The sequence below is a fragment of the Taudactylus pleione genome, unplaced genomic scaffold (assembly GCF_031769625.1).
Source record: "Taudactylus pleione unplaced genomic scaffold, aTauple2 ptg001049l, whole genome shotgun sequence".
Lineage (NCBI taxonomy): Eukaryota > Metazoa > Chordata > Amphibia > Anura > Myobatrachidae > Taudactylus > Taudactylus pleione.
Window position 1 is genome coordinate 108,583 of NW_028285450.1, and position 15,931 is coordinate 124,513.

The window sequence follows — 15,931 nt, forward strand, 5'->3', positions numbered from 1 at the left end:
AGTTAGTCCCTGCAGTCTGTGTGAGGTGGTTGATAACCATCAGAAGTGTTCAGAAATAGCAATGGGAAGGGAACCGACAAAGCAGTAAAACCGCAAAAACTATCCAGCGAAAAGGATAAACAAAAAATTCACACCACACACAGCAGATTAAACCATCCTGTCACAACTTCTCTGTCTACATATACAAACATTTTTTTTTTTTTTTATAATAAATGCACAGATACATATATCTTTCGAAGCGAGTGCGTGCATTCTACAGACCAAATAATTCAGACCAGAAACATCGCATAAAGTTTTTTTTTAGCATTTTGGCTACTTAATTTTTTGATGTGCCAAGGAGTGATTTTAAATGCAATGTTGCAATATCATGGATGATAAAAACACCACATGACCCCTGGTGCTTAAGAAATAGTCAAATTAATTTACTTGCATCTAGTGTAACGGAAATTTGAGCAAAACCTTCCAAAAACATAAAAAAGGTCAATAAACACTGTTACGTAAACTCAAAAAATATATAAATTTAAAAAAAATGTATAGAAATTAAATCTGCTCTCTTTCAGATGAAACAATGAGGCTCAAAGGTTGGGTACGTGATGTCGGCACTTGGGATCCCGGGGGGCAGAATCCTGACTCCGGCATCATGACAGGGTTAGGATACCGAAACCCATCAGTACGTATCCTAACCCTTTCCCTCTCTCTACCCCCCTAACACTAACATTCCTGCCTAAGCCCCCCTCCCAAAACTAAAGACATCTACTTTTTATTTTAATTCTTTATCATTTATATATGCACTATGTATATTCTTATCAGTAAAAGTATATTTTATTACTACATTTAAGCCTCACTATTTCACCTCACTAAATGCAGACTTAATTTCTATTAAAATTTTTTTATTTATTTTACTCCTTTGACTTTTTGTGGTTTTAAATGCAATAAGTGTAGCATTTCCTAAATACTAGACCTGATTTTTATAACCAAAACAATAAGCAAACAAACCTTAGCCTTGCGGTACACACGCTTGTCTCCAGTACTTGCGGTTACCTTCCGTTTTATCTTTGACAATAACTCTTCTTGGCCACGCTTGAAAAAGTGATGCTGATATCTGCCTGAACAATATTTATCATGCCTAGCGGCTCCAGTCTCATCCTGCATAACTTTATGGAAGCCATCTGTAAAAAAAATAATAAAATAAAATAAAAACCCAAAAGATCTATTGTCAGGGGATGCGTTTACCTAGGTGAACATGTAGGTGCACAAACTTTCGCACACTAGAGGGTAAATTTACCAAGCTGCATCTTTCATCCTGTTTAATGTGGGGTACACACACTGGAACGACGGATCGTCCACCCAATCTAACAACTTGGTAAGGGTTATGCACAATCGAGATTGTGTGTACAAACTTACCAATCGTCTGCACGATATGTCTGGCCAGAAGAACCAGTTGTGATGTAATTTTCACTGGTTCCTGAGGCCAGCATATGGGTAGTCGTTTGGGCGTGCTTACACACAAGCAGATGTGAATGATATATCTGTACAATATATTGCATCGTCTATGCAGTATGGCCAATACAATATGTCTGTGAAAGTAGTTCACAGAGCTATACAGTGTGTACATACTGACATATGGTTGGGACGATATATTGTTTGTTGCCTGTATGAATGATATTAAAAGCAAAACACAACATTTTGCATTGAGAACAGATCTATGGTTCTTAATACAAAAATCTGAGACTATTGTGCATACAAGTGTGATAACATACAAGCATTGGGATCTCACTGTTAGTCAATGGTCGACTATGCTCATCAGAAAATCTTTGCACTAGACTAAAGATAGGATCTGATATTTTGGTCTTTTAATTGGAATCGTTTTGAAATTCTCTTTGATATAAAGTATACATGTAATATAACGGTCATGGATTTTGCATCTATGTGTCCGCAATACCTCTCCTACATAGCCATGGATAAGAGTTATATCATGTATGGTGCCATCAATAGTGGCAGTCTGACTGATCACAGAGCAATCACTGCCACAATCACTAGTGTGTCTTAACTTCACGGACACTCCAGGGACCTTCCAATCATCTCTGGCTTCAGTGAAGTAGTCACTCATTCTTTTTCATGTTCCGTATGTCTGTCATTAAGGATCATTGACAAAAGCAATAATTTTATTGTTATGCGCTGGTTTAACAACTGTTACATTATCACAAAAAAAAATTCTCCAGATCGGCAGAGTTTTCAAATAGTATTTCATTTGTAGCATTGTAAAAGCTAAATTAAATAAATGGCAAAAAGAAAATATACTCTTCAATGACATTTTTCAAAGCAATACGTGCACCCCTAGAAATATGTCCTAAAATGTCTTCCCCTGTTCACTCAGATAATCTGTACATTACTTTAGGAAAAGCTGTAGCAGCTGGAAGTGCATTTATTTATTTTATGCTTTATTGCGTTTTTAACTTATTATTTTGTATTACAATGGACCTTGGGGAACACTACAGATATTCTTACAACTTACTAAAACGGGATGGGTACAGGATGCTGGCGTTGGGGATCCCGGCGGTCAGAATCCCGAAGCCGGCATCTCAACACTTTGTCGGTCAGTCTCCAAACCATCCCTGGTGCCTAACCCTAACCTCCCCCTCCCTGAACCCTACACCTAACCCTCCTCCCTCAGTGCCTAACCCTCATTCCCCCATAATGCCTAACACTAGTTCGCTACTTACCTTCGGGATGTCGAGATGCTGGCGCCGGGATTCCCTTAGTTGATATTTTAATTGCATCCCACTAAAACAAGTGTTTGTTCCAACCCTTTTCCTCGAGAGCTACCAACAGTGCATGTTTTCCAGGTCTCCTCACAGAATCACAGGTGAAATAATTAGCTCCACCTGTGGATCTTTTCAAATGTGCCAGTGAGTAATAACTACACCTGTGCACCTGCTGTGTGACCTGTTGGTAGCTCTCGAGGACTGAGGTTGGCTACCCCTGTTCTAAATAGATCCAACATGGCTGCAAACGTTTTTTTTTTTTCACTACTAAAGCGAAGCCCCAGTGGTGGTGTGCTGGGACACTTTTTTGTGAGACGGATTTAGCCATAGGTTGACTAGGAAGGAACAAACTAATCTTAGAAGGCTGGTTTTCATTAAATATGGGAGGATCATATTTTTTATTTTTTTTTTAGATGAAGAAGCTGCTCTTGTATTATGTCGGCTATTCTAGAGGTGTATGAGGGCAATCATAAGACAAACCAAATGGTCTATACTTACACCAGTTGAGCTGCCTCACGAAACTGGCCATATTGTTATGTTTGAAATGTTTAGGCAAGATTTCTTGTGCAAATCTCCCTTCATCCAACACAATGAAGCTGTTTCCATCCTATATAGAAACATAAGTGTTATATAGATTACAGTATTTTCTCACCACCATACAAGCAGATAAGAAATAAACAACTATAGGTAAACAAATGCATTTACTCCCATAAAATGTCAACTTTTAAAACGGACACCATCATTACAGTAATACAATAATTGCAATTGATGGGAATGTTAACATGTTCGATAAAAAGACTTCTCACGCAAGCTCAAACATTTAAAAAATATGAGATATGGTAAGAACTTACCCTTGTTATCTCTATTTCTACGAAGTCCATAGGGTTCCACAGGATACCTTGGGGTATAGGTGTGACGTCAGTCGCAGGGCACCAAAGAGTTAAGCTTTCAGCCTCCCAGGATGCACTAGGTCCCCCTCCTATACCCCGCCCCCGGGCCAAGGCACCTCAGTTAGTTACCAAGCCATAGGCCGGAGGAGGAGAAGGAAGAGAGAGAACAAAGATCTGGACACATACAAGAATCACATTCTCACCAGAGGGAGACGGAAAACCGGTGACCAGAGCAAAGCCCACCGCCCTGTGGAACCCTATGGACTTCGTAGAAATAGAGATAACAAGGGTAAGTTCTTACCATATCTCATATTTTCTACTTCAGGGTCCATAGGGTATCCACAGGATACCTTGGGGATGTCCCAAAGCAGTATCCTTTAAGGGTGGGGACGCTCCTGTGCAGAAAGGAGAATCCGCCGCCCGAAGGAAGCATCCTGAGAGGCGAAGGTGTCAAACCTGTAATACCTCACGAAGGTATGGACAGAAGACCACGTAGCAGCCTTGCAGATCTGAACTGCCGAGGCACCACGTCGAGCTGCCCACGAAGGACCCACAGACCTAGTGGAATGAGCCTTCAGAGAAGGAGGGACCGGTAGGCCTTCATGAAGATAAGCTTCAGAAATAGCCATACGGATCCAGGCTGCCAAAGTTTGCTTTGAAGCAGGCCAACCCTTTTTACAGAAGCCATAGAGGACAACAAAGCGTCCGACTTCCTAAACAAAGAAGTGCGGTCAACATAAGTCCTTAAGGCCCGCACAACATCCAAAGAGGCCTCACCCACGGAAAGACCCGGTGAGTTAAAGGCCGGAACAACTATTTCCTCGTTAACATGAAACTGGGAAACAACTTTGGGAAGAAACTCGGGCCGAGTGCGGAGCACTGCCCTGTTCCCATGAAAAAACCAAGAAAGGGGGTCTACAAGAAAGAGCCCCTAACTCAGAAACACGTCTGGCTGAAGCAACGGCCAGAAGGAAAACAGTCTTAGCTGTTAGCCATTTAATATCCACTGAGCCCAGTGGTTCAAACGGCGGTCCTTGGAGAGCCCTCAGGACCACAGCCAAATCCCAAGGCGCCACAGGTGGAACAAAGGGCGGCTGAATACGGAGAACACCTTGCATAAAGGTGCGCACATCCGGGATTGTAGCAATCCTACGGTGAAACCAGACAGATAGGGCCGAAACCTGTACCTTCAAAGAAGCAAGGCGAAGCCCATGATCTAGTCCCGCTTGCAGGAAGGCGAGAATCCGAGACAGACGAAACTCCCGCGGTGCATAACCTCTCGGTCGACACCACTGGAAGAACGTATGCCACACGCGATGGTATATCCTCGCGGAAGACGGTTTCCGAGCTCGTAACATGGTACGCACCACAGAGCTGGAAAACCGCCAGGACCTCAGCATGGCCGTCTCAACAGCCACGCCGCCAAAGACAGCCGAGTCAGGTCCGGGTGAAGACAAGGACCCTGAGACAGAAGGTCCGGTCGTAGCGGCAACCACAGAGGACTGTCCACGGATAGACCCTGAAGGTCTGAGAACCAGTGCCGTCTGGGCCACGCGGGAGCTATCAACAGGAGCGTCCCTCCTTCCTGTTTGAATTTCCGGATTACCCGTGGAAGAAGGGAGACCGGAGGGAACAGGTATGCGAACCTGAACGTCCACCGGACGGACAGAGCATCCACCAGAGACGCCCCTTCGTCTCTTGTGCGAGACCCGTACACCGGCAACTTGTTGTTGTGCCGGGACGCCATGAGGTCGATTTCTGGAAGACCCCACCTGTCCACCAGTAGTTGAAAAACGTCCGGGTGCAGGGACCATTCCCCTGGATGAACGTCCTGGCGACTTAGAAAGTCCGCCTCCCAATTTAGCACTCCCGGGATGAAGACCGCTGATATGGCCGGAAGATTGCGCTCCGCCCAAACCAGGATCCGAGAGACCTCTACGAGAGCCGCCCGACTGCGAGTTCCTCCTTACCTGTTTATGTAGGTCACGGTGGTAGCATTGTCCGACTGGACCTGCACCGGGTGACCCTGGAGAAACCGCTGTGCCTGCAGGAGAGCATTGAAGACCGCACGGAGTTCCAAGATATTTATTGGAAGCTCCGCTTCTGTCGGTGTCCACCTGCCCTGGAACAAGTGTGGACCCGAAACTGCTCCCCAGCCCCGAAGACTGGCGTCCGTTGTCAACAGGACCCAATTTGGAACCCAGAACGGACGTCCCTTGTTGAGGTGGGTCGTCTTTAACCACCACGCAAGGGACAGGCGAACCTCCGGGGTGAGCACAATCGTCTGGAACTTCAGAGACTGAGGCAGCCCGTTCCACTTGGACAGGATCAGGTGCTGCAGAGGTCTGGAGTGAAACTGGGCGTATTCCACCATGTCGAACACCGACACCATGGAGCCCAGTAACCTCATCGCCGAGTGTAAGGACACCCGGCGGCTGTGCAGACAACTGCGCACCCTTGACTGTAAAGCAGAGATCTTGTCCTCCGTCACGAAGATCCTTTGCTGTCCCGAGTCCAATAAGGCTCCAAGATGCAGAATCCTCCGAGACGGGATTAGAGTGGACTTCTGCCAGTTGATTAGCCAGCCGTGCCGTTGCAGCAGTGCAATGGTCAGGTCCAAGTGGTGTAACAGGAGCTCTGGAGATCCTGCCACCAATAACAGGTCGTCCAAGTACGGCAACATGCGGACTCCTTGCAGCCGCAGAGAAGCCGCCATGACCGCCATAGCGTCCTGTATGTCCAATGACACCATGTAGTCCCCAGGTTCCAGCGCCAGAATGATGGACCGTAGGGTCTCCATCCGAAACTTCGGGACCCGCAAAGACTTGTTGAGTGCTTTGAGGTTGAGAATCGGACGATATGACCCATTGGGTTTCTGTACCAAAAATAGATTTGAATAGAAACCCTGGCCCCTCTGGGAGAATGGAACAGGCACTATAACTCCAGCCTGGAGCATAGTGTGCAATACCTTCCGCAGCTCCGTAGCCTTGTTCCGGTCTGATGGTAGACCCGTGGTGAAGAATCGAGCCGGGGGTCTGTGCCGGAAGGAGAGGGCGTACCCGTGAGAGACCACCTCCAGAACCCAAGTGTCTGTCGTAGTGAACGACCAACACCGGGAGAACTGCAGCAGGCGGCCTCCCACCCTGGGATCCCCCAAGGGGAGACCCGGACCGTCAGGCCGCAGGCTTGTCATCTGGCTTGGGGGCCGGACGTCTGGTACTCCATGCCTGTTTCCGGGGCTTGACCGATTTCTTAGGGCCAGCCTGTCGAGGAAACGACTGTGGTTTGGGCCTGCCCTGGGCCCTAGATGACCGAAAGGACGATGGTCCAGAACCAGAAGGAGCAGCGGCCGACGGGAGACAAGCAGATTTGGCTGCCGCCAGCGTGGCCACAATCTTATCCAGATCCGGACCGAAGAGAACTTCTCCGGTAAACGGCAACGCTTCCAGACCTTTCTTGGATCTGCGTCCGCCTTCCAGGATCGCAGCCACAAGGTGCGACGAGCAGCTACCGCTGCTGAAGAAATTCTAGACACCAGAGTACTAATGTCTAGAGCCGCCTCGTTGATGTAGGTGGCCGAATCACGGAGATTGCCAATCAACTCCGCCTGTTCGGCCGGACAGTCGGATTCAAAAGAAGCCTCTAATGAATCCGCCCAGCGCTCCGGCAACCCAGCAAATGGCCATAGCCGGCCGTGCTGCCCCCCCTGCAAGGGAATAAGCGGACTTCAGGCAGATTTCTACCTTGCGGTCCGTAGCATCCTTAAGGGAGGACATGGATGGCATCGGCAATGTGGCACTACGGACAAGACGGGTCACGTGAGAATCCACCTGTGGAGGGGATTCACACTTAGCAAAATAATTATCCGCGAACGGATAAGCCACCGCCAGGCGTCTCTGCGGCTGGTATCTTTTGCCAGGTTGTTTCCACGCCTCCTCTAAATGGTCCACCAACTGACCCGAAAGAGGAAAGACTGTGGCATCGCCCTTCACATCTTTGAAAAAGGCATACTTAGATTTAGCCGCTGGGGGAACTTCGTCCTCAATCACCAAGGCTGTGCGGACCGCCCGAATAAGTCCAGGAATATATACTTTGGACTTAGCATCAGCGTCCTTAGTATGGAAAGGTTCCTGATCGTAAGGATCCAGAATCTCCCCATCATCAGACGTCCCTTTGTCATCCTCATAAGGAGCGGACAGAGACGCCACCGGCCTTTTATGAGGCCGCATCACAGACTCCCCTTGCAACACATCCGACAAGTGCTGTACAGAACTCGTCAGGGAGTTAACCCACGCTGGCTCCTGAGAACCCGGGAGCGGGGAAATAGGGAGACTGTGGGGTACCACCAATTGTCGTGGGAACCCCTGCATGGGTGACGACACCACAGACTGCTGGGACAAACCCATCGGAGTAAACGCGGGCTGCGGAGCTAACTGGCCCACTAAAGCTGTTAACGCCTGAGCGAAACAAGCCCAGGGCGGCTCCTGTACCGGTGCTGTAACCGTAATAGGCCGCGCCATGGACAAACACTGCCGGCAAAGGCCCTCCGCGCTACCCTCCCCCTCCGCTAACGGTACTTTGCACGTGGTACACTGTAGCCGGAGGGGAAAATCACTTTCAGACATTATGGCACCACGTATGTGACCTCTCTCACCAATTAAGTATTAAATAGGCGAGAGACCACCCTGCAGCACCGCACCGCAAGGGCTTTAGCAGAAAGAACAGGGACAGTAATAAAGCTGACAGTTTAGAGAAGAAAAGTTACAGGCAGCGCTAGCACAGTCACATACAATGCAGAGAAATAACAATTCCTGCACTAACAGCGCTGATCACTCAACTACACAGACACAGGGCCTGGTAGGACACAGCGCTGCATACACAGACCTGAGCCACAGCGGAGGAGAGGTATGCGGGGGGACCCAGACCACGATGCTTCCTTCCAGACTTCCAGCAGCGTTCACCATGCGTTGCAGAGAAGATGGCCGCCGAGGAGCAGAGAGAAGCTGGCCTGGGGGAGGAGCGCTGACACAGGACCAGTCAGCACAGTGCAGAGAGGGCTGTGTGCAGCGGGGGAGGCGCCGGCTGTGAGACAGGGAAGGCGCGCTCCCCTGGCATGCATTTAACCCCTGGGACGCCGCAGCGCTACCGCTCTGCTGCGGTCCGCTGTCCCAGGGGGTAGTGGAAGCGCAGGTTGGTCGCCTGGCTCCACGCTGCAGCCAGTCCCCAGGGAGCCCCCTGCCTGGGGACTTAGGACCATGTGATCAGCGGGGACCCACCGCGGGACCCCGCTGCTTACCTCTGTCCCCCTTGAATCCGGCCATGGTCCGGAGCATCTGGGGTCACCGCTAGCTGTGACCCCAGACGCCCACCAGCATCCCCGGATCAGTACCGGCGTTCTGGTACCGGCGGGGTGTAGGGAAGACAGCATGGACGTCAGGACTGACTGTCCATGCTGTTCATCCAGATGTGCAGCCACAGCTGCATGAAGAAAAAGCTTCAGGGGCTCTTCTAGCCCCCACTCCAACAGGTGCACCCGACTCCGGCTGGGCACCAAACTAAACTGGGGTGCCTTGGCCCGGGGGCGGGGTATAGGAGGGGGACCTAGTGCATCCTGGGAGGCTGAAAGCTTAACTCTTTGGTGCCCTGCGACTGACGTCACACCTATACCCCAAGGTATCCTGTGGATACCCTATGGACCCTGAAGTAGAAAAAAAAAAATTACATTATACATTCTCAGGTTCAGTATGCAAAATGGCAGCAAATGTAGCTTTAATGCACATGATCCTTGCACAATACAGACTTGGCATGCACAATGAAAAAGTTTTTCCCCCAGATTTTGCTTCTGAACAACCATGGAATGTAGGGGCCGGTATGTCAGCTAAGAAGCAGTCATTTTGCACTTTGTAAATAAAAAATAAACAACATTTTAAAGAAGTAAAGCCTCAGTTGCAAACTGACTTAAAATACTTTTTAGCCAAATGCCGGCTACACACATAGCTGATATTAGGATACTGGACTGTTATTATCATCCTTTATGTATATGGCACCTCAAGGGGTCTGCAGAGCCTAAAAACAGTATAGAGAAAACAAGAAAAAAGTGATTTACAGCACAAAATATTGCAGGACATAGACAAGGTTTATAAACATTGCTCATCAGCAGTCATAATATCCATATGAGCAGCTGGTCGGCCGACCCCAAAGATTTGGTGCCGTTATTGGCAGTAAGAAGGATGTGAAGAGATTGTAGGAGAGGAAGCAGATTTAGGGGGAATTCAATTGTCAGCGAAGGGTGTGAGTTGTTGTTGCCGCGGCATTTAAACGCCGCCAACGGCTCATCTCACACCCTTCTCCGGCTGGCCAAATGCCTGATTCACACAAAAGTTCTTGCTACCCTATGGAGTAGCAGACACTCTTGTCCGAAATCCAGCTGCCGAAAAGCGTGGCAGCTATCTCGCAGATGCAGCCGGGCGAACGGATTTGCCCTTAATTGAATAGTCCCCATTGTGAGTTTGGAGAGGAAGATGAGCCAGACAGCAGCAGTGAGGACAGATTTGAGTGAAGAGAGGTGGGAGACAGGAAGACCAGGTAAAAGGAGGTTACAGAGATACCCCTATTACACCAGAGCTAAAACCCAGGTTATTGCAGGATTAACCCGGTAGCTCCTTGTTGTAAAAGGGGAGAGGGTTGGACCGCCAGGTCGAGTGACCAAGCAATCCAACCCAGGTAACTTGCAGCGTTTAACATGGGAGTAACCCTTGAAACCCTGCAGTGTGAACGGTGCGCTCCGGATCACGATGACCTGAAGTGCGTCGCATGCCGGCCGATTGGTCTGGCTTCAGTGGCGCTTGGAGATGACGTCATCTCCAAGCGTCCACTGCAACGCCGGAAAAGCCGGGTCTATGCAGACTGGACTCCGGTCTGAACGGTACAGACTTCAGAATATCCTAGGTTGGCGCCGTGGAAATTCCGGGTCAGAACTCTGTTCCAACTCTGGGTCAGACACGGAATTTCCGTGTAAAGCGGTATTATTGCGAGACTTTTGGTCAAAAAAATAATTTTTGGAAGATTATAGTAGATTGCCACTATTGGTCTAGTTATGTTGTGATCTTCCCATTGAAAAAAAAAAAAACATTTAATGGTGTAGCAAATCAGCGTTACCTGAATGCTAACGCAAACCTGGTGTTTTTGGAGAAATTGATATACAGTAAATGTAACATTTAGAAATAGGAAGAAATAATAAAAACATAATTAAACCAATAGTGTTTGGATATATGTCTAGTCGAATCAATACAGCCGGTTGCAATTCTCTGTCCAATCTGCAATTCACACCACTAGGTAGTGTGCTTAGTGTACACCACAATTCAAAGTATTTGGTATATAGGCTTAAGTGTTCCCACCTTCTCATCCACCATTGTAAGGGGGTTCACCACTCTAATCTTTAATGGCTATATTTGTATTTGGAGCAGGATAATACCTACAATGTGCCTGTTGTATCCAGAGATATGCTACCAGTGTATAAGGCTATCTGGACGTCCTTGTAATATGACAGGATGGTGCTTGTAGTGCCGGTTTAATACTCTCACAAGCCAGCAACTATATATCAATTGGTTGTAATTTACATATATGAATTATAGCGATGACATGGCAATTACAACCAATTGAATTAAAACAAAAGATTTTTTCATCATCTGCGGTGAGCACCCTTGTACTGGATTTTCTATGTTTTGGACTATATGTCTTTAATGGAGCACCCCATGATGACATGAGTTAGGTAGAGTTTGCAGCTTGATTGAGATTTCTCTCTAAACACACACATATGAACGCCACTCCATTGACTTAATTACATGGAGTGCCGTTCATATGTGTGCTTATCTGGAATTGAGCACCCTGGCATAAAAGTTACCATTTGCGGAGTACTGGTATTTTGGACTGATAGTTAGAGGGAGAAAATTATATATATATATATATATATATATATATATATATATTATACACACACACACTCTATTTTAGGAGCTGCACTATAGAAAGATTGATTACATACATTTATTAATTCGTTTTTAGATGTTATCCACTTGTGCATTATAAGAGTAGCGGCACAGATTTGGATTTCTCAGTACTTATCTGGTTATAATTGAAAGTTCTTAATACGTAGGAGGTATTTGTAGCTGCACTAATATATATTTATAATTTTAGATATTGGGGGGGAATTCAGTGGGCCAGAGACATTGCCATGATGCCCAGCCGCACACATACCGGCCAATTATGGTAGTGTCAACATTGCGCACTGATATCAGGGAATTTTAGTACCCTCCCCTATTCCATTCACTTTGCATGAAATGATACATTTCACAATGGAAACATACATTTTGTGTGCGTTTAACATCCTCAGGATGTTTCTACATCAAAACTTCAAGTTAGAAAGAAAACATCAGATTGGTAGATATGGGTTACAGTACATGTGTGCATATTTCCCATTTACTAAATAGGGCAACTTGTAACTTTCAATAAAAATGTTTAATAATTAAACAATCACTGAATCCAGATTAAACAGAAAGTGAATAATAGATTGCAAGCTCTTAGGAGCAGGCCTCTCTTCACTCTCTCACTTATACCATCATCTCCTCCCCACTGCGGCACCAAACTTTTGGGTTTAACAGACAGCACTGCCTCTGTGGTTATTAGGACATTAATAGGCCAAATTTATCAACAAGTGATATTGTTATCACTCAATACTAAGCTTATATGGTGCTCCAGCCAATCAGCTCCTGTCATGTATTTCAAAAATATCAGGAGCATCATCTCAGATTAGTAATGAGTGATAACAGGAATATCACTAGTTGATAAATCTGGGCCTAGGGTGCAGTAATGGTTATATAGCCTGTGTCCCATGTACTGCAAGGTTTTGTGTTGGAAGGATTTTACATTTATTTGTTCTTGTTTTGTTTAATCTATTTCTGCTTATGTACTTTATAAAGGTGCAGCAAATCCCCTATGGCGCCATATAAAGGCTAATAATACTAAGTTATTGTTACACTGTGCTGGTAGAGATTGATGAATGTACTACTGTCACACAAAGCATCATTACATGGCTGTTACACCGGATAGAGGAGTGAGGCAGCCATGTCTTAGTGTATCTATGCCTTCGTCCAAATAGGTCACTAGTGTAGTGCGTGAGGAGTAACCAGGACCATGGCACTAGCTCGGGATGACTCGCTGCATTGCTGCCGGCTCAGAACGGACACCAGCGCCGCTTACTTGGCTCCAGCAGATGTAGTTGCTGTTCCTGGGGTCCTCCACCAGCGCCCATATTTTAGTGAGGAATTTGGGGACACCGGAGCTGCCATTCATGTTCCCTGTTCTTCCACCTATTGTGATGCTGCTCAGCCGGGGAAGACTCTCTCTGCCGCTTCTGCTGCCGCCTATTGTCCCCCGCCACTCACTTACATACCCTCCATTCACACACACTGACTCTTCACACACAGAGCCCCGCCCCCACACGTGATTGCTATCCCCACACACAACTGGCGCAGCCCACCACCCACGTGACTGCCAGCCGGTGACCGAATTTCTGCGTTCGGGTGAGACGCTTTTTTTTTTTTTTTTTTTTTTTAATTCACAAAGTTTTATCAACATTAAGTTACTGCGCACATAATAGTGTAATCCGCAAATTAACCGTCAAAGCGGACAAAAATGTCCAGGACGAAATATATAAGCTGTGTAACATAACTGCCCATCAGAAAATTACTATTTTGTTGGTTGAGGATATAAGATTTAATACAGCTTTTATTTATAAAAATGCTAATCACATATTAGGCTTGCCATAATCATACTTGCCAACTCTCCCTCATTGTCAGGGAGACTGAGAGTATAAACATCTCAATGGCCGGAGAGGGGGAGCGTTAACTCCCCCCTCCAGCGCTACCCGCTTGAGACAGCAGCTCATCAGCCTAGTGCTGATGCGCTGTGTCTCTCTCCCAGCCGGCTCCACTGAGCATGCGCGGGATCTCGCAAGTATCGCGAGATCCCCGCTTGGAGCCGGCAGCCACCGCAGCAGGGACAGCGCTGTGGAGATAGGGCAGCGTCAGGTTGTAGCTGTCGATAACGACAGCTACAGCCGGCCGAACGGTCATGCGTTATGACCGTTCTTACATGGCCCTGCCGTCGGCGCTGCTATCTTGTAGATAGCAGCGCCGATAATGACAGGGGCGCATAGCGGCCCTGTCATTTACCGCCCAGACCCCCGATCATACATCGGGGAGAAGCGGTATCAGCGCACATAACGTGCGCTGATACCGTTTCTGGGCTTCGTACATCTCCCCCAATGATCCCTATGGCTACATTAATTATTTGAAAAGTATCAGTGAGTTTTCATCAACAAATAGAGCTTAGCAACTGCTTTGGATCTCGTTTACATTTGGATGTAAGACAATTTTATGACACGCCTCTCAGATGTAGCAGTACACGCCCACTTTACCGCCGTGCTCATAGGTGTTACTTTCAAAATCTCCCTGAAAAGCTTTTTCAAAAGTAGGCAAATATGATACTGATGTATCCTTTCTCAATACGCCATGCAGCGCAATATGCCTAGCGAGAGTGAGCCGCCAGGTCTCGTGCGTTTGGCGTCTTTTTTGGCAAAAATGCTTTGCACCAGGAGACTGTACTGATTTATTTGATATGTGACTTAGATGCATTTTCAGCAAAAAAGATGTCTAGCGCTAAGCAGAATCTCACGGGACCAGGCCGCCAAGAGAGATGATTGGCATGACTGCAGCAAAGACACATCTGTACCTTTAATTCGGGACACATGAATTTTGTGTGTGTGGACGCAGACAGTAACATGCCCCAAAAAACGGTTGAGACACACCTGTGTTTTTAGCGGTACATCTCGTTACCTCCCCCAAACGTAGGCTTGTCAGATCATCCCTCTAAATCACAGGTTCTCAAACTCGATCCTCAAGACCCCCAACAGTGCATGATTTCCAGGTCTCCTTACAGAATCACAAGTGAAATAATTAGCTCCACCTGTGTATCTTTTTAATGTGTGTCAGCCAGTAATGCATACACCTGTGCACCTGCCAGGAGACCTGAGAAATATCAACTGTGTGGGGTCCTGAGGACCGAGTTTGAGAACGACTGCTCTAAATGATTTGAGACACGTGAATTACACAGGTTCTGTGGCTGATTAAAACCAGGTGAAATGGAGTCTTGAAGTCAGCCAGCCACAGAATCTGTGTAATTCACATGTGTCTTGAATTAAAGGGATGATACAGTATGGCAAGCCTACCCAAACAGCCCTTAACTATTAATTGCTCTGCATGTAAAAAGTCGCTACTTGCGACTACGGTAATGGACTTAGGGGTCTATTTATTAAGCCTTGGATGGAGATTAAGTGAACAGATATAAGGTGCCAGCAAATCAGCTCATAACTGCCATGTTACAGGCTGTCTTTGAAAAATGATAGGAGCTGGTTGGCTGGCACCTTATCTCAGTCAACTTTATCTCCGTACAAGGCTTATAAGGGTATTCAATATGAAACGAAAATGAAGTTTCTGCGAGGTTTTCGCTTGGATGACGTCATTTTCGCCGGTTTTACTTTTACACCGTATTCAATTTGAAAACTTTTCACCGGTGCGAAAAGTATATTGCATTCGACCCTGTGTAAAAGTATCACCAAGGAATGGGTGGCGAAAAAAAGTGCAGAATTGGGGTTTTGGGATGCAACATTTCGGAAACCACCCTGCAACCTTCAGACAGTCCCCCAAAAGTAAACTGTGTCAATTTAAAAAAAAAAAATACCTCAGAGGACCCCAAAAAAAGCACTTTCATTTTGGGGGCGAAAAAAAAAATGTGGGGGTACAAAGTTAAAAACTAGCGAACTGCAATCTAGGGGGGTCCCCAAGTATGCCCCAGGTGTTTATATCATTGCAGGTGTTTGCGGCAGGTGGATTTTTCACGTTTTTTAAAACTTCTCTTTAGCAACTTTTAAATATGCTCACTCCCATTTTCAAGTACCCCAAATTTGCTGGGACTACTTATTTTCAGCCAAAAACACTTCTAAATACTATTCTTAACCACCTTCCCAAATCCCCAAAATAGCTATTGAGCCCGTTTAAATACCCCAAAAACCTTCAGCAGGGCTAATCGGGGGTATCCAGAGTGATCCCCCTTGTCAGAGCATCTTTTTGGGGGTGTTAGGGTGATTTCCCCAAAAATCAGCAAAGTTTTAGCTGATTTCACATTGGCAGGGTGCCATTTTCGCCGATTTCATATTGA

The 15,931-nt window shown here is 46.7% G+C and overlaps 1 protein-coding gene across 1 annotated transcript in view; it reads right to left on the minus strand.

Annotated features, from left to right (window-relative positions):
• The window catches only part of LOC148453970 (uncharacterized), a 110,705-nt gene extending 97,518 nt beyond the window's left edge, over positions 1 to 13,187 (minus strand). Inside the window, exons 1-3 of the mRNA XM_088461438.1 lie at positions 12,914 to 13,187; positions 3,264 to 3,372; positions 997 to 1,169 (exon numbers count right to left, since the gene is read on the minus strand). Of these exons, the coding sequence (XP_088317564.1) occupies positions 997 to 1,169; positions 3,264 to 3,372; positions 12,914 to 13,006 (375 nt within the window). The 5' untranslated portion in view covers positions 13,007 to 13,187. The remainder of the gene's footprint in view (positions 1 to 996; positions 1,170 to 3,263; positions 3,373 to 12,913) is intronic.
• Between the last annotated feature and the right edge of the window lie 2,744 nt (positions 13,188 to 15,931).